The sequence below is a fragment of the Ascaphus truei genome, chromosome 8 (assembly GCF_040206685.1).
Source record: "Ascaphus truei isolate aAscTru1 chromosome 8, aAscTru1.hap1, whole genome shotgun sequence".
NCBI classification, from domain to species: domain Eukaryota; kingdom Metazoa; phylum Chordata; class Amphibia; order Anura; family Ascaphidae; genus Ascaphus; species Ascaphus truei.
This window is the reverse complement of record NC_134490.1, coordinates 3039962-3066937: the sequence shown is the minus strand read 5'-3', so window position 1 is coordinate 3066937 and position 26976 is coordinate 3039962. Positions and strand designations below refer to the sequence as shown.

The following is a 26976-nucleotide window of genomic DNA, read 5'->3' as shown; positions in this document are numbered from 1 at the left end:
CTGCTATACACCCTCCTGCTATACACCCTCCTGCTATACAACCCTTGCTACAGTATACACCCTCCTGCTGTACACCCTCCTGCTATCCCCCCTGCTATACTCCCCTGCTATACTCCCCCCTGCTTCCTGCTATACACCCTCCTGCTATACACCCTCCTGCTATACACCCCCTGCTATACACCCTCCTGCTATACACCCCCCTGCTACAGTATACACCTTCCTGCTATGCGACCCCCCGCTATACACCCTCCTGCTATACACCCCCCTGCTATACACCCCCCTGCTATACACCCTCCTGCTATACACCCTCCTGCTATACACCCTCCTGCTACACCCCCCCCTGCTACACCCCGCCCCTGCTATACACCCCCCTGCTATACACCCCCCTGCTATACACCCCCCTGCTACAGTATACATCCTCCTGCTATACATCCTCCTGCTATACATCCTCCTGCTATACATCCTCCTGCTATACACCCCCTGCTATACACCCTCCTGCTATACACCCTCCGGCTTCCTGCTATACACCCTAATGCTATACACCCTCCTGCTATACTCCCCCCTGCTTCCTGCTATACACCCTAATGCTATACACCCTCCTGCTATACACCCTCCTGCTATACTCCCCCCTGCTTCCTGCTATACACCCTAATGCTATACACCCTCCTGCTATACACCCTAATGCTATACAACCCTCCTTCTATACACCCTCCTGCAATACAACCCTCCTTCTATACACCCTAATGCTATACACCCTCCTGCTATACACCCTCCTGCTATACAACCCCTGCTACAGTATACACCCTCCTGCTGTACACCCTCCTGCTATCTCCCCCTGCTATCCCCCCTGCTACACTCCCCTGCTATACTCCCCCCTGCTTCCTGCTATACACCCTCCTGCTATACACCCTCCTGCAATACACCCCCCTGCTATACACCCTCCTGCTATACACCCCCCTGCTACAGTATACACCTTCCTGCTATGCGACCCCCGCTATACACCCTCCTGCTATACACCCTCCTGCTATACCTTCTCTTCTATACACCCCCTTGCTATACACCCTCCTGCTATACACCCCCCTGCTATACACCCCCCTGCTATACACCCCCCTGCTATACACCCCCCTGCTATACACCCCCCTGCTACACACACCCCTGCTACACACCCCCCTGCTACACACCCCCCTGCTACACACCCTCCTGCTACACACCCTCCTGCTACACACCCTCCTGCTACACACCCTCCTGCTACACACCCTCCTGCTACACACCCTCCTGCTACACACACCCCTGCTACACACCCTCCTGCTACACACGCCCCTGCTATACACCCCCCCCCCCTGCTATACACCCCCCTGCTATACTCCCCCCTGCTTCCTGCTACACCCCCCCTGCTATACACCCCCTTGCTATACACCCCCTTGCTATACACCCCCTTGCTATACACCCCCTTGCTATACACCCCCCTGCTATACACCCCCCTGCTATACACCCCCCTGCTATACACCCTCCTGCTATACACCCCCCTGCTATACACCCCCCTGCTTCTGAAATGTGCTGCAGGCCTCTCTGGCAGTGATGGGGTTAACACCCTTGAATGCTCCTGTGGGTTGGTCAGTCCCCAGGCTCCGGTTTGGGATGAGGACACCCCCTCCAGTCTCCCTCACCCCACCACCAAGGTCAGCGTCAGCAAATCCCACCCTAAAAATAGCCTGGCTCCCAGTCAGTGAGTTCTTGCCGCGTGGCTCAGTCAGATCTCGGGGGGCTGCAGCCTGTACAGGTACCTGGGGGGAGAGAGGCGGAGGTACCTGGGGGGGTGGGGGTACAGGTACCTGGGGGGAGAGAGGCGGAGGTACCTGGGGGGATGGGGGTACAGGTACCTGGGGGGAGATAGGCGGAGGTACCTGAGGGGATGGGGGTACAGGTACCTGGGGGGAGAGAGGCGGAGGTACCTGGGGGGATGGGGGTACAGGTACCTGGGGGGAGAGAGGCGGAGGTAACTGGGGGGATGGGGGTACAGGTTCCTGGGGGGCAGGGGGTACAGGTACCTGGGGGGAGGGTGGCGGAGGTACCTGGGGTGAGGGGGGGACAGGTACCTGGGGGAGGGGGGGACAGGTACCTGTGGGGAGGAGGGGACAGGTACCTGGGGGGAGGGGGGGACAGGTACCTGGGGGGAGGGTGGCGGAGGTACCTGGGGGGAGGGTGGCGGAGGTACCTGGCGGGAGAGGGTGCAGGTACCTGGGGGGAGGGAGGCGGAGGTACCTGGCGGGAGGGGGGGACAGGTACATGGGGGGCAGGGGGTACAGGTACCTGGGGGGAGGGGGAACCTGAAGTTCTAAGAAGCTTTCCTTTTGGCCTTTATTATGGGATATTACATGATAACTCTTTAACTGCTGGAATTGTCTGTAATACGCAGCATAGCAGTGTGTGTGTGTGTGTGTGTGTGTGTGTGTGTGTGTGTAATACGCGGCAGAGCAGTGTGTGTGTGTGTGTGTGTGTGTGTGTGTGTAATACGTGGCAGAGCAGTGTGTGTGTGTAATACGCGGCAGAGCAGTGTGTGTGTGTGTGTATGTAATACGCGGCAGAGCAGTGTGTGTGTGTGTGTAATACGCGGCAGAGCAGTGTGTGTGTGTGTGTAATACGCGGCAGAGCAGTGTGTGTGTGTGTGTAATACGCGGCAGAGCAGTGTGTGTGTGTAATACGCGGCAGAGCAATGGTGTGTGTAATACACAGCAGAGCAATGTGTGTGTGTAATACACAGCAGAGCAATGTGTGTGTGTAATACGCAGCAGAGCAATGTGTGTGTGTAATACGCAGCAGAGCAGTGTGTGTGTGTGTAATACGCGGCAGAGCAGTGTGTGTGTGTAATATGTGGCAGAGCAGTGTGTGTGTGTGTGTAATACGCAGCAGAGCAATGGTGTGTGTAATACGCGGCAGAGCAGTGTGTGTGTGTGTGTAATACGCAGCATAGCAATGTGTGTGTGAGTGTGTGTGTGTGTGTAATACGCGGCAGAGCAGTGTGTGTGTGTGTGTGTAATACGCAGCAGAGCAGTGTGTGTGTGTGTGTGTGTAATACGCGGCAGAGCAGTGTGTGTGTGTGTGTGTGTAATACGCGGCAGAGCAGTGTGTGTGTGTGTGTAATACGCGGCAGAGCAGTGTGTGTGTGTGTAATACGCGGCAGAGCAGTGTGTGTGTGTGTAATACGCGGCAGAGCAGTGTGTGTGTGTGTAATACGCGGCAGAGCAGTGTGTGTGTGTAATACGCGGCAGAGCAATGGTGTGTGTAATACACAGCAGAGCAATGTGTGTGTGTAATACACAGCAGAGCAATGTGTGTGTGTAATACGCAGCAGAGCAATGTGTGTGTGTAATACGCAGCAGAGCAGTGTGTGTGTAATACGCGGCAGAGCAGTGTGTGTGTGTAATATGTGGCAGAGCAGTGTGTGTGTGTAATACGCGGCAGAGCAGTGTGTGTGTAATACGCGGCAGAGCAATGTGTGTGTGTAATACGCAGCAGAGCAGTGTGTGTGTGTGTGTGTGTGTGTAATACGCGGCAGAGCAGTGTGTGTGTGTAATACGCAGCAGAGCAGTGTGTGTGTGTAATACGCGGCAGAGCAGTGTGTGTGTGTGTGTAATACGCAGCAGAGCTATGTGTGTGTGTGTAATACGCGGCAGAGCAGTGTGTGTGTGTAATACGCGGCAGAGCAGTGTGTGTGTGTAATACGCGGCAGAGCAGTGTGTGTGTGTAATACGCGGCAGAGCAATGTGTGTGTGTGTGTGTAATACGCAGCAGAGCTATGTGTGTGTGTGTAATACGCGGCAGAGCAGTGTGTGTGTGTGTAATACGCGGCAGAGCAGTGTGTGTGTGTCTAATACGCGGCAGAGCAGTGTGTGTGTGTGTGTGTGTAATACGTGGCAGAGCAATGTGTGTGTGTGTATGTAATACGCAGCAGAGCAGTGTGTGTGTGTGTAATACGCGGCAGAGCAATGTGTGTGTGTGTAATACGTGGCAGAGCAGTGTGTGTGTGTGTGTAATACGCAGCAGAGCAGTGTGTGTGTGTGTAATACGCGGCAGAGCAATGTGTGTGTGTAATACGCAGCAGAGCAGTGTGTGTGTGTGTGTAATACGCGGCAGAGCAATGTGTGTGTGTAATACGCGGCAGAGCAGTGTGTGTGTGTAATACGCGGCAGAGCAGTGTGTGTGTGTGTGTAATACACGGCAGAGCAATGTGTGTGTGTAATACGCGGCAGAGCAGTGTGTGTGTGTGTGTAATACACGGCAGAGCAATGTGTGTGTGTAATACGCGGCAGAGCAGTGTGTGTGTGTGTAATACGCGGCAGAGCAGTGTGTGTGTGTAATACGCGGCAGAGCAGTGTGTGTGTGTGTAATACGCGGCAGAGCTGTGTGTGTGTGTGTAATACGCGGCAGAGCAGTGTGTGTGTGTGTATGTAATACGCAGCAGAGCAGTGTGTGTGTGTGTAATACACGGCAGAGCAATGTGTGTGTGTGTAATACGTGGCAGAGCAGTGTGTGTGTGTGTGTAATACGCAGCAGAGCAGTGTGTGTGTGTGTAATACGCGGCAGAGCAATGTGTGTGTGTAATACGCAGCAGAGCAGTGTGTGTGTGTGTGTAATACGCGGCAGAGCAATGTGTGTGTGTAATACGCGGCAGAGCAGTGTGTGTGTGTAATACGCGGCAGAGCAGTGTGTGTGTGTGTGTAATACACGGCAGAGCAATGTGTGTGTGTAATACGCGGCAGAGCAGTGTGTGTGTGTGTAATACACGGCAGAGCAATGTGTGTGTGTAATACGCGGCAGAGCAGTGTGTGTGTGTGTAATACGCGGCAGAGCAGTGTGTGTGTGTAATACGCGGCAGAGCAGTGTGTGTGTGTGTAATACGCGGCAGAGCAGTGTGTGTGTGTGTGTGTGTAATACGCGGCAGAGCAATGTGTGTGTGTGTAATACCCAGCAGAGCAGTGTGTGTGTGTGTGTGTAATACGCAGCAGAGCAGTGTGTGTGTGTGTGTGTAATACGCGGCAGAGCAGTGTGTGTGTGTGTAATACGCGGCAGAGCAGTGTGTGTGTGTAATACGCGGCAGAGCAGTGTGTGTGTAATACGCGGCAGAGCAGTGTGTGTGTGTGTAATACACGGCAGAGCAATGTGTGTGTGTGTGTAATACGCAGCAGAGCAGTGTGTGTGTGTGTGTGTAATACGCAGCAGAGCAATGTGTGTGTGTGTGTAATACGCAGCAGAGCAGTGTGTGTGTGTGTGTAATACGCGGCAGAGCAGTGTGTGTGTGTGTAATACACGGCAGAGCAATGTGTGTGTGTGTAATACACGGCAGAGCAATGTGTGTGTAATACGCGGCAGAGCAGTGTGTGTGTAATACGCAGCAGAGCAATGTGTGTGTGTGTGTAATACGCAGCAGAGCAGTGTGTGTGTGTGTGTAATACGCGGCAGAGCAGTGTGTGTGTGTAATACGCGGCAGAGCAGTGTGTGTGTGTGTGTGTAATACGCGGCAGAGCAGTGTGTGTGTGTGTGTAATACACGGCAGAGCAATGTGTGTGTGTAATACGCGGCAGAGCAGTGTGTGTGTGTGTGTGTAATACGCGGCAGAGCAGTGTGTGTGTGTGTGTGTGTAATACGCGGCAGAGCAGTGTGTGTGTGTGTATAATACGCAGCAGAGCAGTGTGTGTGTGTGTAATACGCGGCAGAGCAGTGTGTGTGTGTGTGTAATATGCAGCAGAGCAGTGTGTGTGTGTGTGTAATACGCAGCAGAGCAGTGTGTGTGTAATACGCGGCAGAGCAGTGTGTGTGTGTGTAATACGCAGCAGAGCAGTGTGTGTGTGTAATACGCGGCAGAGCAGTGTGTGTGTGTGTGTAATACGCGGCAGAGCAGTGTGTGTGTGTAATACGCGGCAGAGCAGTGTGTGTGTGTAATACGCAGCAGAGCAATGTGTGTGTGTGTAATACGCGGCAGAGCAGTGTGTGTGTGTAATACGCAGCAGAGCAATGTGTGTGTGTGTAATACACAGCAGAGCAATGTGTGTGTGTAATACGCGGCAGAGCAGTGTGTGTGTAATACGCGGCAGAGCTATGTGTGTGTAATACGCGGCAGAGCAGTGTGTGTGTGTGTGTGTGTGTAATACGCGGCAGAGCAGTGTGTGTGTGTGTGTGTGTAATACACAGCAGAGCAATGTGTGTGTGTAATACACAGCAGAGCAATGTGTGTGTGTAATACGCGGCAGAGCAGTGTGTGTGTGTGTAATACACAGCAGAGCAGTGTGTGTGTGTGTGTAATACGCGGCAGAGCAGTGTGTGTGTGTGTGTGTAATACGCGGCAGAGCAGTGTGTGTGTGTGTAATACGCAGCAGAGCAGTGTGTGTGTGTGTAATACGCAGCAGAGCAGTGTGTGTGTGTGTGTGTGTAATACGCGGCAGAGCAGTGTGTGTGTGTAATACGCGGCAGAGCAGTGTGTGTGTATGTAATACGCGGCAGAGCAGTGTGTGTGTGTGTAATACACGGCAGAGCAATGTGTGTGTGTGTGTAATACGCAGCAGAGCAGTGTGTGTGTGTGTGTGTGTAATACGCAGCAGAGCAATGTGTGTGTGTGTGTAATACGCAGCAGAGCAGTGTGTGTGTGTGTGTAATACGCGGCAGAGCAGTGTGTGTGTGTGTAATACACGGCAGAGCAATGTGTGTGTGTGTAATACACGGCAGAGCAATGTGTGTGTAATACGCGGCAGAGCAGTGTGTGTGTAATACGCAGCAGAGCAATGTGTGTGTGTGTGTAATACGCAGCAGAGCAGTGTGTGTGTGTGTGTAATACGCGGCAGAGCAGTGTGTGTGTGTAATACGCGGCAGAGCAGTGTGTGTGTGTGTGTGTAATACGCGGCAGAGCAGTGTGTGTGTGTGTGTAATACACGGCAGAGCAATGTGTGTGTGTAATACGCGGCAGAGCAGTGTGTGTGTGTGTGTGTAATACGCGGCAGAGCAGTGTGTGTGTGTGTGTGTGTAATACGCGGCAGAGCAGTGTGTGTGTGTGTATAATACGCAGCAGAGCAGTGTGTGTGTGTGTAATACGCGGCAGAGCAGTGTGTGTGTGTGTGTAATATGCAGCAGAGCAGTGTGTGTGTGTGTGTAATACGCAGCAGAGCAGTGTGTGTGTAATACGCGGCAGAGCAGTGTGTGTGTGTGTAATACGCAGCAGAGCAGTGTGTGTGTGTAATACGCGGCAGAGCAGTGTGTGTGTGTGTGTAATACGCGGCAGAGCAGTGTGTGTGTGTAATACGCGGCAGAGCAGTGTGTGTGTGTAATACGCAGCAGAGCAATGTGTGTGTGTGTAATACGCGGCAGAGCAGTGTGTGTGTGTAATACGCAGCAGAGCAATGTGTGTGTGTGTAATACACAGCAGAGCAATGTGTGTGTGTAATACGCGGCAGAGCAGTGTGTGTGTAATACGCGGCAGAGCTATGTGTGTGTAATACGCGGCAGAGCAGTGTGTGTGTGTGTGTGTGTGTAATACGCGGCAGAGCAGTGTGTGTGTGTGTGTGTGTAATACACAGCAGAGCAATGTGTGTGTGTAATACACAGCAGAGCAATGTGTGTGTGTAATACGCGGCAGAGCAGTGTGTGTGTGTGTAATACACAGCAGAGCAGTGTGTGTGTGTGTGTAATACGCGGCAGAGCAGTGTGTGTGTGTGTGTGTAATACGCGGCAGAGCAGTGTGTGTGTGTGTAATACGCAGCAGAGCAGTGTGTGTGTGTGTAATACGCAGCAGAGCAGTGTGTGTGTGTGTGTGTGTAATACGCGGCAGAGCAGTGTGTGTGTGTAATACGCGGCAGAGCAGTGTGTGTGTATGTAATACGCGGCAGAGCAGTGTGTGTGTGTGTAATACGTGGCAGAGCAGTGTGTGTGTATGTAATACGTGGCAGAGCAGTGTGTGTGTAATACGCAGCGGAGCAGTGTGTGTGTGTGTGTGTGTGTAATACGCAGCAGAGCAGTGTGTATGTGTGTAATACGCGGCAGAGCAGTGTGTGTGTGTGTAATACGCGGCAGAGCAGTGTGTGTGTGTGTAATACGCAGCAGAGCAGTGTGTGTGTGTGTGTAATACGCGGCAGAGCAGAGCAGTGTGTGTGTGTAATACGCGGCAGAGCAGTGTGTGTGTGTAATAAGCAGCAGAGCAGTGTGTGTGTGTAATACGCGGCAGAGCAGTGTGTGTGTGTAATACGCAGCAGAGCAGTGTGTGTGTGTGTGTGTGTAATACGCAGCAGAGCAGTGTGTGTGTGTAATACGTGGCAGAGCAGTGTATGTGTGTGTAATACGCGGCAGAGCAGTGTGTGTGTGTGTGTGTGTAATACGCAGCAGAGCAGTGTGTGTGTGTGTGTAATACGCGGCAGAGCAGTGTGTGTGTGTGTAATACGCGGCAGAGCAGTGTGTGTGTGTGTGTAATACGCGGCAGAGCAGTGTGTGTGTGTAATACGCGGCAGAGCTATGTGTGTGTAATACGCGGCAGAGCAGTGTGTGTGTGTGTGTAATACGTGGCAGAGCAGTGTGTGTGTGTAATACGCGGCAGAGCTATGTGTGTGTAATACGCAGCAGAGCAGTGTGTGTGTGTGTGTGTAATACGCGGCAGAGCAGTGTGTTTGTGTGTGTAATACGCAGCAGAGCAGTGTGTGTGTGTGTAATACGCAGCAGAGCAGTGTGTGTGTGTAATACGTGGCAGAGCAGTGTGTGTGTGTAATACGCAGCAGAGCTATGTGTGTGTGTGTAATACGCGGCAGAGCAGTGTGTGTGTGTGTGTGTGTAATACGTGGCAGAGCAGTGTGTGTGTGTGTAATACGCAGCAGAGCTATGTGTGTGTGTAATACGCGGCAGAGCAGTGTGTGTGTGTGTGTGTAATAAGCAGCAGAGCAGTGTGTGTGTGTAATACGCGGCAGAGCAATGTGTGTGTAATACGTGGCAGAGCAGTGTGTGTGTGTGTGTGTAATACGCGGCAGAGCAGTGTGTGTGTGTAATACGTGGCAGAGCAGTGTGTGTGTGTAATACGCAGCAGAGCAGTGTGTGTGTGTGTGTGTGTAATACGCAGCAGAGCAGTGTGTGTGTGTGTGTAATACGCGGCAGAGCAGTGTGTGTGTAATACGCAGCGGAGCAGTGTGTGTGTGTGTGTAATACGCAGCAGAGCAGTGTGTGTGTGTGTGTAATACGCGGCAGAGCAGTGTGTGTGTAATACGCAGCAGAGCAATGTGTGTGTAATAAGCAGCAGAGCAGTGTGTGTGTAATACGCAGCAGAGCAATGTGTGTGTAATACGCAGCAGAGCAATGTGTGTGTAATACGCAGCAGAGCAGTGTGTGTGTGTGTAATACGCAGCAGAGCAGTGTGTGTGTGTAATACACGACAGAGCAGTGTGTGTGTGTGTGTAATACGCAGCAGAGCAGTGTGTGTGTGTGTAATACGCGGCAGAGCAGTGTGTGTGTGTAATACGCGGCAGAGCAGTGTGTGTGTGTAATACGCGGCAGAGCAGTGTGTGTGTGTGTGTAATACGCAGCAGAGCAGTGTGTGTGTGTGTGTGTGTGTGTGTGTGTGTGTGTGTAATACGCAGCAGAGCAATGTGTGTGTAATAAGCAGCAGAGCAGTGTGTACATACATTTGAACAAAGGTGTGTTTTACAGAGAAATATATACAGTACCTTTATGGCAGAGCAATATATATCTGTATATATCACACAATATCGCAGAAAGCTCAAGAACAGGATGTATTTGTCACATTGGATGTAGCGTTGGGCATTTTTGTCTTTTGATATCTGTATATCTGTATATCTGTATATCTGTATATCTGTATATCTGTATATCTGTATATCTGTATATGTGAATATATGTATATCTGTATATCTGTATATCTGTATATGTGAATATATGTATATCTGTATATCTGTATATCTGTATATCTGTATATGTGAATATATGTATATCTGTATATCTGTATATCTGTATATGTGAATATCTGTATATCTGTATATGTGAATATCTGTATATCTGTATATCTGTATATCTGTATATCTGTATATCTGTATATCTGTATATCTGTATATCTGTATATCTGTATATCTGTATATCTGTATATCTGTATATCTGTATATCTGTATATCTGTATATCTGTATATCTGTATATCTGTATATCTGTATATCTGTACTGTACAGTAAAAAAATAAAGATGAGCGCAATGCACCATATGTGTCTGTGTTTACAGAGATGTATAGCAGTGTATACGCACTGCAGTGTTAGAATGAACAGGTCACTGTATATAGAAGTGTGTGTGTGTGTGTGTGTGTGTGTGTGTGTGTGTGTGTGTGTGTGTGTGTGTGTGTGTGTGTGTGTGTGTGTGTGTGTGTGTGTGTGTGTGTGTGTGTGTGTGTGTGTGTGTGTGTGTGGGGAAGGCAAGATGAAAAAAAGTGGGTTTAATCAATATCCACATCTGATTTTGGTGAAGTATCTTTTTTATATACTATTTCTGACGCTTTCATTAGCTGATTGTGAGGTAATTATTTAATATATATGGTGTTCTTTCTCTCCCCCTTTTTTGCACACACGCACACACACACACACACGCTGCTATGAGAGTACCTATAAGGTTCTGTACAAACATAACACGGATAGGCACACCAAGTATATGCAAAACATGTCTTTTATTGGCCGCAAAATTGCCGAAAAGTTGGGCCAATAAAATAAATCTTTTCTTTCCATATTTATGGTGTGTCTATCCCTTTGTTATATGTATGTGTGTTTGTGTATGTATATATATATATATATATATATATATATATATATATATATTTATTTATTTTTTTACCCACCATAACTTAACTAAGTATGGTAAAACCTATCCCTGCTTCATTTGGCAAAGCCAGTATAACCAACCTCACACTGAGGAGACCCATTAAGGTCGAAACAGCTGTCTGTGGGTGGGTTTACTGGCTATGCTTCTTAACCCGGGCTGTGCTCAAAAGCTGTGTATTGCAGCAAGCATAAGCTTATAGGGGACCATGTTATATGGTTTTGAAGCAAAAGGTGGCACGGTGTGCTCATTTGCATGCCATTTCCCAGAATCCCTTGCTGCAGTAGAAGCACTGTTTGCTGGGTGATAATGGTGAAAGGCGGGGCTGCAGACCTGTCTAAGACATGCAGATGAGCACACAGTAATATTTCCATTTGATATATATATATATATATATATATATATATATATATATATATATATATATATATATATATATATATATATAATAGGGCACTCACTAATGAAGCAAAACAGCAGATATATACAGAAGCAAAAAGGGAATCCATTGTGAAAAAGCGCGGTATTAATGAGCACTTTTCGGATCTTGAGGAAGACTCTTGCATGAGCCCAAACGTTGAAGCATTAAATACCACCCTTTTTTGCATTGGAGAGCCTGTCCTGTTTTGCTTCTCAGATATATATATAACACTTTGGGGCTCAAGGAGGCTTAAAAGTGGGGCCCGGCGAGACAGACCGGACACAGGAGAGCCACGGGGACGCTGTGTCCCCGTGTCTGAGAGACGGGTTATGTGCGAGAGATAGGAGGGACGTATATATCAATTGTGTTTGTGATATGGGTATAGCAAATAAATTGTATTTGTGTGGGGGGTAATTGTATCTGGGGACATAAAGGTAGTAATTGTATCTGGCCGCGGTAGGGGTAATTGTATTCGGGGGGGGGGGGGGGGTAGTGGTAATTGTATCGCGGTGGGTAGTGGTAATTGTATTTGGGGGGGTAGTGGGGTAATTGTATTTGCAGGGGTAGTGGGGTAAATGTATCGGGGGGGTAGTAATGGTAATTGTATTTGGGGGGGTAGTAATGGTAATTGTATTTGGGGGAGGGGGTAGTAGTGGTAATTGTATTTGGGGGGGGGGTAGTGGTAAATGTATTTGGGGGGGGATAGTAGTGGTAATTGTATTTGGGGGGGGGGGGGTAGTGGTAATTGCCTGCTGCCGTATCTTCCCAGCACAGCCTGCGTTACAGTGCACAGCCAGTAAATATGGGCCCGCAACGACGCAGTGTGTGCAGATAAATTGCTTTATAACTCAGAGTGTAATAGGCTCATGAGAGAGGAGATGTATATAAAGTGATTCCTAGAATGTTGTGTATAAGAACCAGTTTTTAACTACACTGTATATAAAGTGTTTGTGTATAGAATACAAAATATACAAGGGTTTCAAAGCTTGTGTGTATGGTACAATTCAAAGATATATTACACACACCTTTTTTGTACAGGAAGCCGTTTGTCCGTAGATATATAAGGTGAAGTATTTTATGATAAAACAGTCTGTAAACATCCTATTTCTCGTGTAATGAACACGCACCTCCCGCAGTGCATCTGAGACTTGTTGACATAATACAGTGACATCAATGTCCTTAACATCAGTTGATTGACTACCTTGTGTTTCTTAGATCGTGTTAAACTACACAACAGACCTCCAGTTGTGCACATTTTCCTGGGGATTGAACGAGAAATATATAAGATATGATGAAAAACGAGAGGGGTTCCTTTTTGTCCGTGACAGGCTGTGTATTCTCGTCTGTGGGTGTATAGTCTGGTAACGGGAAGGCACGCAGGTTGTGGGAGCACTTCGCCCCTCTCAGTGGCAGAGCGTTCTGTAACCACTGCTGGGCCGTATCTTGCAGACTCCTTTGCATTGCGAGGGTTAAGTGTTTGCGCTGTCGCTGAGATATTTCTCACATGGATCACTGTCAAGTTCTTGAGACGGGAGAAGGGTGACGACCCCCAGGCAACGGGTTCATCCTGTACTGGTGTCCAGCTGGTCAGATCATCAGTTGCACAGACACCAGTCTGCCAGTGAAGAGAAAGCTGATGTCCTCCGGTGTCACTGAACCCAAAACCGTCTCCCATATCTGGACAGGTTCGGGCTCTCGGCTGTCAGACACACACCGCTTTCCTTTGCAATACATTGTAGGTGCCGCGGGCAGTGAAAGCACCAATACTGCACCCCTCTTTATTCTTTCCTTATTTGTAAAGCGCCCGGCAATGTGTAATTCCACATTGTTACCTGCGCTGGCAATCGCTTGCTGCTCCTGTTATGAATGTGTCACAATCCTGATTGTGTGCCTAACATAATGGCTGCTTCAGTCAGTGTGAGGCTGCGCTTATAGTGCCGGCGACGTTGCGTCAAAACAAATGCACTGCCGCCGTCGCGTGCGCTTATAGTAAGCGCGACGTGACGGTTTGGTCGCGATCGCTGGAAGTCATCTCAATTTCATTTTCCCAGCGATCGTAGCCTGACGTCGCCGGCACTGTGAGCGCAGCCTAACTCTGCAGCGTCAATGTATCCTTATATTACTAAAGCAACGTTATCTATTGTTACAGTTTGCAGCTCAAACTGCTGGGAATATTGGCAACAAATTATCCCAAACAGGAACGTGTTGCAAAGATCTTGCACTGCTGGGGAGGTGGGATAAAACCTGATATAGAAATCACAGGATGCTTTCCAACTCATTAAACATGGCATCAAGAGTAGGAATTAAAAACAAACTATGCAGTAAATATTATCTAATACTACAGAACTGATTTTAAAGAAAACATATAAGATTTCACGTTTTGCTGCTTGACGGAGTTATTACAACTAGAGAAAAATCTTTTAAAGCCCCGAAAACTTCCACCCGTCCGATTTCCTGCGTAACACTGTAGTATCTGTACTGACCTAGGGGAGCGTCGCTGTGTCACCGGCAGTGACCGTCCCTCTGATAATGTGTATCCTCCGCAAAGGGTTCTGGGAGTTCTTAGCTTGTGTTTTTTTATATTGCGCTCAATACAAACGTTTATATATAAAAGTAACTATTTTATAACAAGAAATAACATCAAAACGGTGTTTCCCGTAAACAAACAAAACAAGGTCATTCTCAGCATTGTACCCGCGCTGCCCCCCGACGGGTTTTTTGTACCCGCGCTGCCCCTGGCGTGTTTTTTGTACCCGTGCTGCCCCTGACGTGTTTTTTGTACCCGCGCTGCCCCCCGACGGGTTTTTTGTACCCGCGCTGCCCCTGACGTGTTTTTTGTACCCGCGCTGCCCCTGACGTGTTTTTTGTACCCGCGCTGCCCCCTGATGTATTTTTTGTACCCGCGCTGCCCCTGACGTGTTTTTTGTACCCGCGCTGCCCCCTGACGGTTTTTTTTGTACCCGCGCTGCCCCTGACGTGTTTTTTGTACCCGCGCTGCCCCCTGATGTATTTTTTGTACCCGCGCTGCCCCTGACGTGTTTTTTGTACCCGCGCTGCCCCCTGATGTATTTTTTGTACCCGCGCTGCCCCATACGTGTTTTTTTGTACCCGCGCTGCCCCCTGACGGGTTTTTTGTACCCGCGCTGATCCCTGACGTATTTTTTGTACCCGCGCTGATCCCTGACGTATTTTTTGTACCCGCGCTGCCCCCTGACGGGTTTTTTGTACCCGCGCTGCCCCCTGACGGGTTTTTTGTACCCGCGCTGCCCCCTGACGGGTTTTTTGTACCCGCGCGGCCCCCTGACGGGTTTTTTATACCCGCGCTGCCCTCTGACGGGTTTTTTATACCCGCGCTGCCCCCTGACGGGTTTTTTGTACCCGCGCGGCCCCCTGACGGGTTTTTTATACCCGCGCTGCCCCCTGACAGGTTTTTTGTACCCGCGCTGCCCCCTGACGGGTTTTTGTACCCGCGCTGTCCCCTGACGGGTTTTTTGTACCCGCGCTGCCCCTGACGGGTTTTTTGTACCCACGCTGCCCCTGACGTTTTTTTTGTACCCGCGCTGCCCCCTGACGTGTTTTTTGTACCCGCGCTGCCCCCTGACGTGTTTTTTGTACCCGCGCTGCCCCTGACGTATTTTTTGTACCCGCGCTGCCCCCTGACGTGTTTTTTGTACCCGCGCTGCCCCTGACGTATTTTTTGTACCCGCGCTGCCCCTGACGTATTTTTTGTACCCGCGCTGCCCCTGACGGGTTTTTTGTACCCACGCTGCCCCTGACGTATTTTTTGTACCCGTGCTGCCCCTGACGTATTTTTTGTACCCGCGCTGCCCCCTGACGTGTTTTTTGTACCCGCGCTGCCCCCTGACGTGTTTTTTGTACCCGCGCTGCCCCTGACGTATTTTTTGTACCCGCGCTGCCCCATACGTGTTTTTTTGTACCCGCGCTGCCCCCTGACGGGTTTTTTGTACCCGCGCTGATCCCTGACGTATTTTTTGTACCCGCGCTGATCCCTGACGTATTTTTTGTACCCGCGCTGATCCCTGACGTATTTTTTGTACCCGCGCTGATCCCTGACGTATTTTTTGTACCCGCGCTGCCCCCTGACGGGTTTTTTGTACCCGCGCTGCCCCCTGACAGGTTTTTTGTACCCGCGCTGCCCCCTGACGGGTTTTTTGTACCCGCGCTGCCCCCTGACGGGTTTTTTGTACCCGCGCTGCCCCCTGACAGGTTTTTTGTACCCGCGCTGCCCTCTGACGGGTTTTTTGTACCCGCGCTGCCCCCTGACGGGTTTTTTATACCCGCGCTGCCCCCTGACGGGTTTTTTGTACCCGCGCTGCCCCCTGACGGGTTTTTGTACCCGCGCTGCCCCCTGACGGGTTTTTTGTACCCGCGCTGCCCCTGACGGGTTTTTTGTACCCGCGCTGCCCCTGACGGGTTTTTTGTACCCGCGCTGCCCCCTGACGGGTTTTTTGTACCCGCGCTGCCCCTGACGGGTTTTTTGTACCCGCGCTGCCCCTGACGGGTTTTTTGTACCCGCGCTGCCCCTGACGGGGTTTTTGTACCCGCGCTGCCCCCTGACGTGTTTTTTGTACCCGCGCTGCCCCTGACGTGTTTTTTGTACCCGCGCTGCCCCTGACGTGTTTTTTGTACCCGCGCTGCCCCCTGACGTGTTTTTTGTACCCGCGCTGCCCCTGACGTGTTTTTTGTACCCGCGCTGCCCCCTGATGTGTTTTTTGTACCCGCGCTGCCCCTGACGTGTTTTTTGTACCCGTGCTGCCCCCTGACATGTTTTCTGTACCCGCGCTGCCCCTGACGTGGTTTCTGTACCCGCGCTGCCCCTGACGTGGTTTCTGTACCCGCGCTGCCCCCTGACGTGGTTTTTGTACCCGCGCTGCCCCTGACGTGGTTTCTGTACCCGCGCTGCCCCCTGACGTGGTTTCTGTACCCGCGCTGCCCCCTGACGTGGTTTCTGTACGCGTGGCGCCCCTGACGTGGTTTCTGTACACGTGGCGCCCCTGACGTGGTTTCTGTACGCGTGCCGCTGTAGTTTGCGGATGACTATCACAGTGGAGGGAAGTTCATTACTTCAGACACCTGACCCCTCGAGGTCACCGCCTGTGCGCCAGTTGCTTAGTTAAGAAGATATTAGCTGGCTCGGCACAGACAACGCTGGACATTCCTCGTCCTCCTGCTCTCCGGAGATCAGTTCGGTCCGGTGACTGGAGACGCAGTCTCCTGGGCTATGGGGTGTAATTTAATCCTTTCCAAACAGGTGAAGCCCCCCCTCCTGTCTGAGCTCTGACCCTTAAAGACATCTAATTAGAACAGCTGTCTTTCTCTGACATGCACTCATTAATTTGCACATACAGGAGCCCTGACACACAGACAGGGTTCCTGGGAATTAGGAGGGTGAGCGCGGTCCCTGTTGCGCCCTCAGCACCCAGCGAAAGTGTTCCTGATTCTTCTCTACTTACTGGATCCCAGAATAACCTTGTCACAACGTTGGTTTAACTTTCCCCCCTAACCACACACGCCGGGCGCTCTCTGTAACGGAGGAATGTTATTATCGTTTATTTGTAAAGCGCCAGCATATTCTGCAGTGCGGTACAAAGGGGGTACACAGAAACGGTTACATTCAAAATCAGGACAAACAGATACACACGGTAATGAGGGCCCTGAACCCAAGAGCTGACAATCTAGCGGGAATAAGGGGCAATATTGTAACAAAAGGTATATTGGATGTTCATTGTGGGATACGGTCCAGCCGCACAGCGGTGGGGACAGTCTGACTGTGCATGGTGGGGCGTTCCAGAGAGAGAGGGGGCCGCACGGGAGACGTCTCGTAGGCGGGAGTGAGAGGGGGTAGTAGGGCAGGAGGAAATGAGGATGACGTGGGCAGAAAGTAGGGGGCGTTTAGGAATATATTTGAAGATAAGAGCTGAGATGTACGGGGGGGCAGCATTGATAAGAGTTTTGTAAGTCAGAACCTGAGTTTAAAATGAAATTCTAGAGATTGTGGGAAGCCAGTGCAGGGATATGCGTAGTGGAGACGCAGAAGTGGAGCGGTGAGTGAGGGAGGGGATATGGGAAGCCAGTGCAGGGATATGCGTAGTGGAGACGCAGAAGTGGAGAGGTGAGTGAGGGAGGGTATATGGGAAGCCAGTGTAGGGATACGCGTAGTGGAGACGCAGAAGTGGAGCGGTGAGGGAGGTAGAGGTTATGGGAAGCCAGTGCAGGGATATGCGTAGTGGAGACGCAGAAGTGGAGCGGTGAGTGAGGGAGGGTATATGGGAAGCCAGTGCAGGGATATGCGTAGTGGAGACGCAGAAGTGGAGCGGTGAGTGAGGGAGGGGATATGGGAAGCCAGTGTAGGAGTTTGTGTAGTGGAGACGTAGAAGTGGAGCGGTGAGTGAGGGAGGGGATATGGGAAGCCAGTGCAGGGATATGCGTAGTGGAGACGCAGAAGTGGAGCGGTGAGTGAGGGAGGGGATATGGGAAGCCAGTGTAGGAGTTTGTGTAGTGGAGACGTAGAAGTGGAGCGGTGAGTGAGGTAGAGGCTGTGGGAAGCCAGTGTAGGAGTTTGTGTAGTGGAGATGCAGAAGTGGAGCGGTGAGTGAGGGAGGGGAGTTTGGCAGCAGCGTTTTGGATGGATTGGAGTCGGGACAAGGGGAATGCCAGCAGGGAGGCTGTAGTAGTCAAGGCGGGAAAGGACAAGTGAGTGAATTGGGATTTAAATTGCATCACACGAGAAAAGGGCGTATCATTGCGATATCGTGGCTGTGGAGGCCGCAGGACTGCCTGAGGGGCTGAATGTGAGGAACGAAGGAGAACTCCAAATGTTCGTTGGGACATATTTTATTGATGTGTTTTTTGGTATATGTCCGCCCATTTAAAGACGTTTGTTTCTCAGCCCTGATCACTGCACCTTTTGAATTGCTTCGGCATTCTGTTACGAATGAATCCCAGACTTGTCCTGATCTAAATCCGTAACCATTAGCTGAAGTAATCATTTAATGGTGAGGGTGATCACAATTCAAATCTTAGTGTAACCTCTCCGGGTGATCTTTATCTGCCTCACGCAGCAACAAGTAGAGTGTAAGCTCTTCAGGGCAGACATTCTATATCCAGCTCTAAGTGCATCCCCTAAAGCGATCATACTGCGTTTCACAGCTATACGTGTGCATGTCAGTTTGCTACGCGTTCCGTTATCACACCGGTATTGGCAGATGGCACACGAGGTGTTTTACAGCTGGAAGATAATGTTACTTAGTGAAACCTGGCAGGGTGAGGAGGTTCAGGGCTGATTATCAGCGGCTCAGGAGACAGCAGATCCCAGATATGTGACAGAGGAGAAGGGTTTCAGACCCGTGTACAATGCAGTGAAGGAGAAGAATCTGGTAGAGGAACAATCTCATACAGCGAGCACACCGTGATGTTTGCAAAAGGACTTATTGTTATTTCTCGGCTAGATTCAATTAGCCATCACATTTTCTGCTGCTCTGCGTAAATCAAGATATAAAAATATCATTAAGGTCGAAACGGCTGTCTGTGGGTGGGTTTACTGGCTATGCATCTTAACCCTGGCTGTGCTCAAAAGCAGTGACCATGCAGCAAGCTCAAGCCTATAGGGAACCATGTTAATGGTTTTGAAGCAAAAGGTGGCACTGTGTGCTTGTTTGCATGTCATTTCCCAGAATCCCTTGCTGCAGTGGAAGTGCTGGATGATAATGGTGAAAGGCGGGGTTGCAGACCTGTCTAAGACATGCAGATGAACATACAGTTATATTTACATTTGCTATATGCTTTGCTGTGGAGGGTTTTTGTCACTTTTTTACCCACCATAACTTTACTAAGAGTATATATATATATATATCTATATATATATATATCATATGAACCAGCCCAAAGACCAGTAAAGAGACAGCAACCAGCAAGGAGTAATCCAAAATAAACTGTATTGAAGCAAACAGATACACGAAAGCCAACGTTTCGGTCTCACAGGGAGACCTTCCTCAGGGCCGTGCAAACACCAAACTAACAGTGACCATACTTATATACCCACACCCCAAGTGCAAACAGATAAAGTTTAACCAATCACCAACAACCTGTCATTAGACACATGTTAAGCAGCTGAGCACCACACATGAATAACCAATACCTGGACCAGGAAGGAGCCATCTGGATCCACGAGCAGAGGAAATCAATCTCGTGATCCAGGCAGCCTGCTCTGACGTCCGCGACTAGCGTCCTAAATCCACGAGCAGGGGGATCCATCTCGTGATCAGGGCAGCCTGCTCTGATGTCCGCAACTTGCGACCGGTGCCGAGAGCTGCAGCGCGTCACCTGACCAGCCTGCGCGTCATAGGGCAAAGAGTGAGCCGGGGAGCCAATGGGGAACAGCATTGCGCACTGTCAAAGCACACAGAACCCGTATGGAGTAACCCTGGCAACCTAGGACGCCAGCACACAGTCCGCGCAGGCGCAGTAGTAGACACTGTTTGAAAGGGCGACGCTGCACCCACGGCACCAACACAAGGCAGACATACATACACAGAAGCCTGTGGTTTAAACTAATGTTAAATAAAGCCACTATATAATATAATTATTAAGGTTATGGTGGGTAAAAAAAAGTGACAAAAACCCTCCACAGTAAAGCATAAAGCAAATGGAAATATTACTGTGTGCACATCTGCATGTCTTAGACAGGTCTGCAACCCTGTCTTTCCCCATTATCGCCCAGCATACAGCGCTTCCACTGCAGCAAGGGATTCTGGGAAATGACATGCATATTTACAGTTGCTTTATGCTTTACTGTGGAGGGTTTTTGTCACTTTTTTTTACCCACCATAACCTTAATAATAGTGGTGATTACCTAGGCTATAGTCTCAAAACCAGCTTAGCCATTACAACCAACCTCACACTGATGATTCCCATCAAGGTTGAAACATGTCTGTGAGTGGGTTTAATGGCTTTGCATCTCACCCCAGCCCCTGTCTAAAAGCTGTGTTCATAACAGCATGCATTGGCTTGAGGATTGGCTTGTGTAATACGAGCTTGAGACAAAAGGTGGCACTGAGTGCTCATTTGCATGTCATTTCCCAGAATCCCTTGCTGCAGTGGAAGCGCTGTATGCTGGGTGACAATGGGGAAAGACAGGGTTGTAGACCTGTCTAAGACATGCAAATGAACATACAGTAATATTTACAGTTGCTTTATATAATATATATATATAGAATAAATGGGCCACGGTTCTGCAGTACTTCGGATCCAGAACCTCTGCACTAAGACACTGTTAAGGGGTGAGACGTCTATCGTTATGAAATTCTCCAGCACTGGGGTAAAAATGTTTCCCGTTAGGTCTCTTAACGAGTTGTACAGAGAGCAGGTGATGAAACGGTACCGCAGCAGTGAGGATTCGTGATGGCGTCACTGTTCTGTGACCTCTGGCCGGGGACCTGTCCGGCAGCGACGCCATGAGGTTTATATCTGTACTTCTTATAAACTCAGTTGTGTCTCCGACCTTTTCTCGTCCCCATGTTCAGGGACCACACCGGCACGGCGCCATGTCAGTGTCGCCAGCGAGGACGCTGATGGGCGGGCCCAACCGGAAGCGCAATGCGTACGCAGCGGTTGCCGTGGATCCAGACACCGGATACTGCACCCCGGGGGCGTTTGAGCTGGAGAGAATTTTCTGGAGCGGGGCGGTCAAATTCACCCATGTCAACGAGGTGTACCCCAACCTCTACATCGGAGACGAGTGAGTGTGATCGCTATAGCACCAGCACGTTCGGTAGCGCAGTACAATCTGGAGAGGCACAGATAGTAACAATGCGACAGAGAAAGTAAATCCGTCTTGTTTTCCCCGGTTGGTATTATTTTATTCTGCTGCAGTTAGATTCCAACGTCCCTGCCCAGTGGTGGTTCCATGCAAGCACTACGCTTTTAGTGAAGGTGCATGTTCCTGCATTAGTCCCACTCTCGGCGGCTCCTTTTCTGTGCTGTATTAATTTAACCCCTCGAGCACTGAAGAGCAATCCAACGTAGCAGGGGAAAAAAAAAAGAAACTTAATTTAAAAAAAAGGGGGGTCACTATTCCTCAAATTCAACATCTGACGTTTGCATTGTGGGAAATAAGGAATTGCAGTGTTCCCACTGAAAAAAGAATGATCATTTTATGGGCGTTATCTCACCTTAATCTGATCTCCGTGTCCAAGTACTTACTGAAGTGACAGGATTAGCACTTTGCCCTGGGGGGAAAGGACCTTAAACAATCAAAGACCATATAAACCCTCTGAGTATTTACTTAGCGGCCCTGGGAGCTTACACTCCGTCTCGAGTCTGGGACACCGAGAAGTTTACCTTTCATTTTGTGACGGTTTTCTTCTCCTTTTTGGGAAATTAAAATGGCCACCGGCTCTGCCGCAGCGCAAGACTGCGGCTGCCACATTGACCGGTACATTTCTCAGATAACATCACGGTTTTGCTTCGAAGTGACCCCCGCCTCTGATTCTAGGGGAACTAGAGACCCCCAAAACCGGTTGTGGGGGCTAGTGTTTTACAAATATTTGGCTGTTTCCGGTATTGCCCGCTAATTGTGCGCCTATTAGAACCAGTGATGCTCAATTCCAGTCCTCAAGCCCCGCGACCAACAGGTCAGGTTTTCAGGATACCCCAGCTTCAGCATAGGTGGCTCAATCAGCACCTGCTTCAACACAGGTGGCTCAGACTCGGTCTTCGACTGAAGCTGGGATATCCTGAAAACCCGACCTGTTGGGGAGGTTTGAGTGGTGGAGTTGAGCGCCCCCTGTATTAGAACAATGAGATGACATCTTGGCCTCTCTGTGCCTGCAGGAAAACGGCACTGGATCGGGACAGCCTGGAGAAAGCCGGTTTCACGCACATTGTGAACGCAGCTCACGGCCGCTGGAATGTAGACACCGGCGAGGACTACTACAGCGACATGACCGTGGAGTATTATGGGGTCGAGGCAGATGATCTTCCCCGCTTCAACCTGAGCCAATTCTTTTATCCGTCTGCGCAATTCATCTGCACTGCGCTGAGCAACCCCAACAGTAAGGCAGCACGAACCAACACGCCTAGTGGGACTTAATACTAAGCAGTGCTACGTCATAAGACACCTTTCAATACGGCTTTGTAAAACGAGCCCGTTATTGAACATTCACGTGAATAAGCCATTAGGCGTCTGCTGAGTAACACCGCTTAGTAAACATGGACCTTTATGGCCCATTCACTTGAATTGGGGTGTTGAGATGTCACCCAGCATTAGGTGTATTTGGGAGTTGTACTTCTTGGAAAATATGGCCCATTGTCTGATGTAAATCAGGGATAATAACAAAAAAAGTGCTACGAAGGCGCTGCTATATAGAGTGATCAAGCAGTGTGCTCAAATTTGTGAATTATAGTACATGACCAAGTGTACAATAAGTGCTAAACTATATATCTATATAAATAATGTGAACGTGCAAATATCAGGTGATATGTCGCAGCTCAGTCCCCTGAAGAACAGGTGCTGGCTTTTTCCCGTGTAGCTAATTCGAAGCTTTGGGGAGCGCAGGTATCACCGTGTATAAAAAAAACAAATAACAACTACATAGTGTAATCGGCTTCACAACATTTCTTTTGGATTCTGGGATTCAGCCAAATGGGAACTCACAATTTTTCAGGTGAAAAACAGCATTTCCCCCATTCCATGCGGCGCCGGCTGTTCAGCTATACGCTGCTCTAGGAGTGGTTTAGTGATGGTGGTCACAGTGTGATGTATCCTCGAAAACAGAAAATACCACAATAGTGTAACTGTGTGTAAAATTCAGGTGTGTATTAAATACAATTAAGAATTGAATGAAGGTTGTAACTCATCACAAGATCACTCACAGAAGGTACATTTATGGTGCACACCACACTAGGAATTTTTATTATTATTGTTATGTCCAGTGGTCGACAAATCACCAAAAAATCTACTCGCCGAACAAAAAAAATCTACTCGCCACCTAGTACCAAACGTGTGCTGCTTGGGGCCAATAGGAGCTCGCCACGATGTTAAATCCACTCGCCCGGGGCGTGCAAATGTATAGGTTTGTCGAACACTGGTTATGTGAATATATACAGTGAAACACCTTGGTGAAAAAATTAAATATAATTAAAACTAACACGTGGTAACCACGTGTTAGTTTTAATTATATTTTATTTTTTCACCAAGGTGTTTCACTGTACAGTATATATTCACATAACAATAATAATAAAAATTCCTAGTGTGGTGTGCACCATACATGTACCTTCTGTGAGTGATCTTGTGAGGAGTCACAACCTTCATTCAATTGTTAATACTATTAACCATTGTACATAGGTAGCACCCATTTATGTCATAAACAGACATCAGTAATACAACATTATTACAAATGTATCTATCTAATATGAGTGAGGGGTGTGGTATGTCTTTTGTGTTTTTTGTATTAAATACAATATCACACTTACATAAATCAGAGCAGCATAGGCACGGAAGGATTATAGTTGAGTGGCCAGTTCTCTCCACTGCCCCGGTTTGGGTCTCTCAGGTCGGTTCACCGGGCTCCCGGTGAGCGTCGCGTCACTTCCGGTGCCTTCGGGATCGTAAAGGAGGACGGGCAGCACTTCTCGTGGAGAATACCAGTAACGCCTACTGCGCCGACTCTACGCGTTTCGCTTCACAGCTTCTTCAGGAGTATCTCTATATAATCCCAACTTGATTCTGATTGGATCATTGAGTGATATGGACGCTTTTCATTGGCTCAAAATCGGCTAAGGGGCGGCGGATGAGTGAATAATACACACATGATCTCAAAATACCCTACAGCTAACATAACATATCTTAAAACAACTAACTTTAATATATCAATGATTATAATAGTACAAATTAAGAATAAATGATATACATATATGTTAAGCAGGGATAATGGTATAAACAAATAACACTTAATAGTTAAATAGATAAACATATGGATCTAAAATACCTGACGGGTAACATATTATAATATAACAATATAACAATGTAAACATATAAGTATATAAATCAATGGGTAACAAATGACAAACACTTGAACTTGAATGGAGGAGTATTTTCAATATTTTCAATAATTGGTAAAGTCACTTATTGGGATGAGGAAAATGTCTAACTCCTGGACTCATTGCAGGGATTCAAAGGGTAGATAAAATTATGGGAGGAAGGGAGATATAAGTATTCATTATAATTAAAAATACAATATCATTATAAATTACATCCAACTCATCGGTCAACAGTAAAGAACTTAAGCACACATTCAAAATATCTATATTTAATTGATTATATATTTAAATGATATTTTATATTGTGTATATATATATATATATATATATATATATATATTTAAATGATATTTTATATTGTGTATATATATATATATATATATATATATATATATATAATATATATATAAACCGGAGCAGTGGAGAGATCAACTGGCCACTCAACTATAATCCTTATGTGCGTATGCTGCTCTGATTTATGTAAGTGTGATATTGTATTTAATACACACCTGAATTTTACACACAGTTACACTATTGTGGTATTTTCTGTTTCCATCGAGGATACATCACACTGTGACCAGCATCACTAAACCAGAACTAGCAAAGCGTACAGCTGAACCCCCGGCACCGCATGTAATGGGGGAAATGCTGTTTTTCATCTGAGAAAATGGGTGTTCCCATTTGGCTGAATCCTAGAATCCAAAAGAAATGTTGTGAAGCTGATTAGACTATTTAGTTGTTGTTTGTTTTTCTACATTGTGATACCTGCGCTCCCAAAGCTTCGAAGTAAATCAGGGATACCCAATCAGAATGCTCCCTTCAGCAGCATGCACAGCACTTAACTACATTGTGTGGCATAGCAGTAAAAGATAACTGTACTAAAAGCAAAAATCTTGTTGCTTTGGGAATAAATGATAAATTGCTTCACTTGAGGCCTCTGAATGTGGGCGAGTTAATCAGTTGAGTATTTTCTTCACCCTTATCCAACCCTATCCCTATCAGAGAGCCAATAAGGATGGAGGGGGCTTTACCCGTGCAAACTCTGGCTGATCAGCCAGAGGAAAGCGAACTCCTCCCAAGTCTGAGCGAAACGCATTTACAAACAGACTCTAAAGAATCACCCCCCCCCCCCCCGATGTGACCCCTTCCACTGCTCACGCTCCCGTTCCTTGCCGATTATAGTCCGTTTGATAGTTTTTTAAGTAATAATAAGACGCGTGTCGCAGTAGATTGTTTCTGTGATTCCGATTTCCCACTTTATACAACACAAAATAACGAAGGCTGATATTTAACCCCATGTGTGCTGGAGAGACCAGAGCATTGCAGACTTCCCCATTAGTTGGGGGCCGTGTGATACTCTGGGGCACACCGTACCACTGCTTTTTCATTTACGACCCCAGAGAACCACTACTTCTTCCCCCCGACAAACTTACGGTTCTCACTTTCTATTGGAAGAATAACGGCGTTATTGCGGCCAGCCTCCCTGCGCACCGCGCTTTCCCACAATGCTTAATACACGTACATATTGTTTATAGCCCTGTGCAGAACTCATACTGTTTTTAAGTCATGCCGACCACTGTCCAGCACGGAAGGGGTTAAGTACTGCACTGCACGTACTGCATTCTGATCTAGCACAGTAAAGACATTAACCCCTCGTCTCCCGCCGACAGGTAAGGTGCTGGTGCACTGTGCCATGGGTCGGAGCCGCTCGGCCTCCCTGGTCCTGGCGTATCTGATGATCTACAAGAACATGACGGTGGTCGACGCCAGCACCCAGGTGCTGAAGCACCGCTGCATCCTGCCCAACCGGGGCTTCCTCAAGCAGCTGCGAGAGCTGGACATAAAGCTGGCCCTGGAGAGGCGGGCAGCCCGGGGCACACCCCGCACCGACGGGGCACAGGATGACGGGTGACACCCCATTACTCCCGAGGGCAGAAGGAAGAGAGAGAGTGGGTGGGCAGAATCCGACATGGACTTCAGAAGGATGAGTAACCAGCAACGTACAAAAGGACGGACAGGACATATCCCTCCTACAATAAAAGAAATCCGTGTGTGGCTGGGCCCTCCAGTGCTGAATGGGTTAACCCTTTTCCTACCAGCTCCGCGCTGCGTTATGTTGAAATGATGTGTGTGGCGTGTTTTAGCAAAACCTTGAATGTGATCCACCGCCAGCCATTAGGGTGACGTCCCTGCGGTGCCACGGAGATCCTGGAAAAGGTAGGCATCACAGAGGAAAGCGTGAGAAGGATTTACAGCATCAAAAGAGGTGCAATTCCACGCAGCAAGCAAAACGATTCCCTCCAGTTAAACGGTCACTTATTTTCACCGGCTTGCTTAAAAAGGAAAAGGTTCCCGTTTACTGCGTCCTTTTCATTACAAATCTTCTCTTGTAATTATTGTCCTGCCTCGTTTCCCCCTTTAAATGGATTATGCTGCCATATTGCCCAAAGAACTCACCCAAGTGAAGTGGACTGGAGCAACAGTTTCCCTGAACATCCCGTCTATGAACAGCCTCAGCACTGAAGGATATTTGGTAAAGGTTGTATAACCCCTCTGAAGCTTTGGGTCATTACAGAAACATTATAAAGTTTAAAAACATATGTAAGATACTTATTCGTGGCGGATTTCATTAAACCGGCGCTGATCACCTACCTGTAACCTA

General features: G+C 48.7%; 1 protein-coding gene across 4 annotated transcripts; it reads left to right on the top strand.

The window, feature by feature from the left end:
• The first annotated feature begins 1627 nt into the window (after positions 1-1627).
• Positions 1628-26976, top strand: DUSP29 (dual specificity phosphatase 29). Of its 4 annotated transcripts, none has more exons than XM_075610326.1 (4): positions 1628-1679; positions 20798-21012; positions 22107-22327; positions 25985-26976. In XM_075610326.1, the coding sequence occupies exons 2-4, from the start codon at positions 20819-20821 to the stop codon at positions 26224-26226; spliced, it is 657 nt and encodes a 218-aa protein (XP_075466441.1). In that variant the 5' UTR covers positions 1628-1679; positions 20798-20818; the 3' UTR covers positions 26227-26976. The 4 variants fall into 4 exon arrangements, with proteins under 4 accessions (XP_075466441.1, XP_075466439.1, XP_075466440.1 ...); XM_075610324.1 differs by having other exon boundaries at positions 1657-1780; XM_075610325.1 differs by lacking the exon at positions 1628-1679 and adding an exon at positions 1978-1996.

Coding starts and splice junctions, on each gene's coding strand:
- DUSP29 (XM_075610326.1), top strand. CDS start 20,819: ATGTCAGTGTCGCCAGCGAGGACGCTGATGGGCGGGCCCAACCGGAAG. Junction 21,013..22,106: donor AACCTCTACATCGGAGACGA/GTGAGTGTGATC, acceptor CTGTGCCTGCAG/GAAAACGGCACTGGATCGGG. Junction 22,328..25,984: donor TGCGCTGAGCAACCCCAACA/GTAAGGCAGCAC, acceptor TCCCGCCGACAG/GTAAGGTGCTGGTGCACTGT.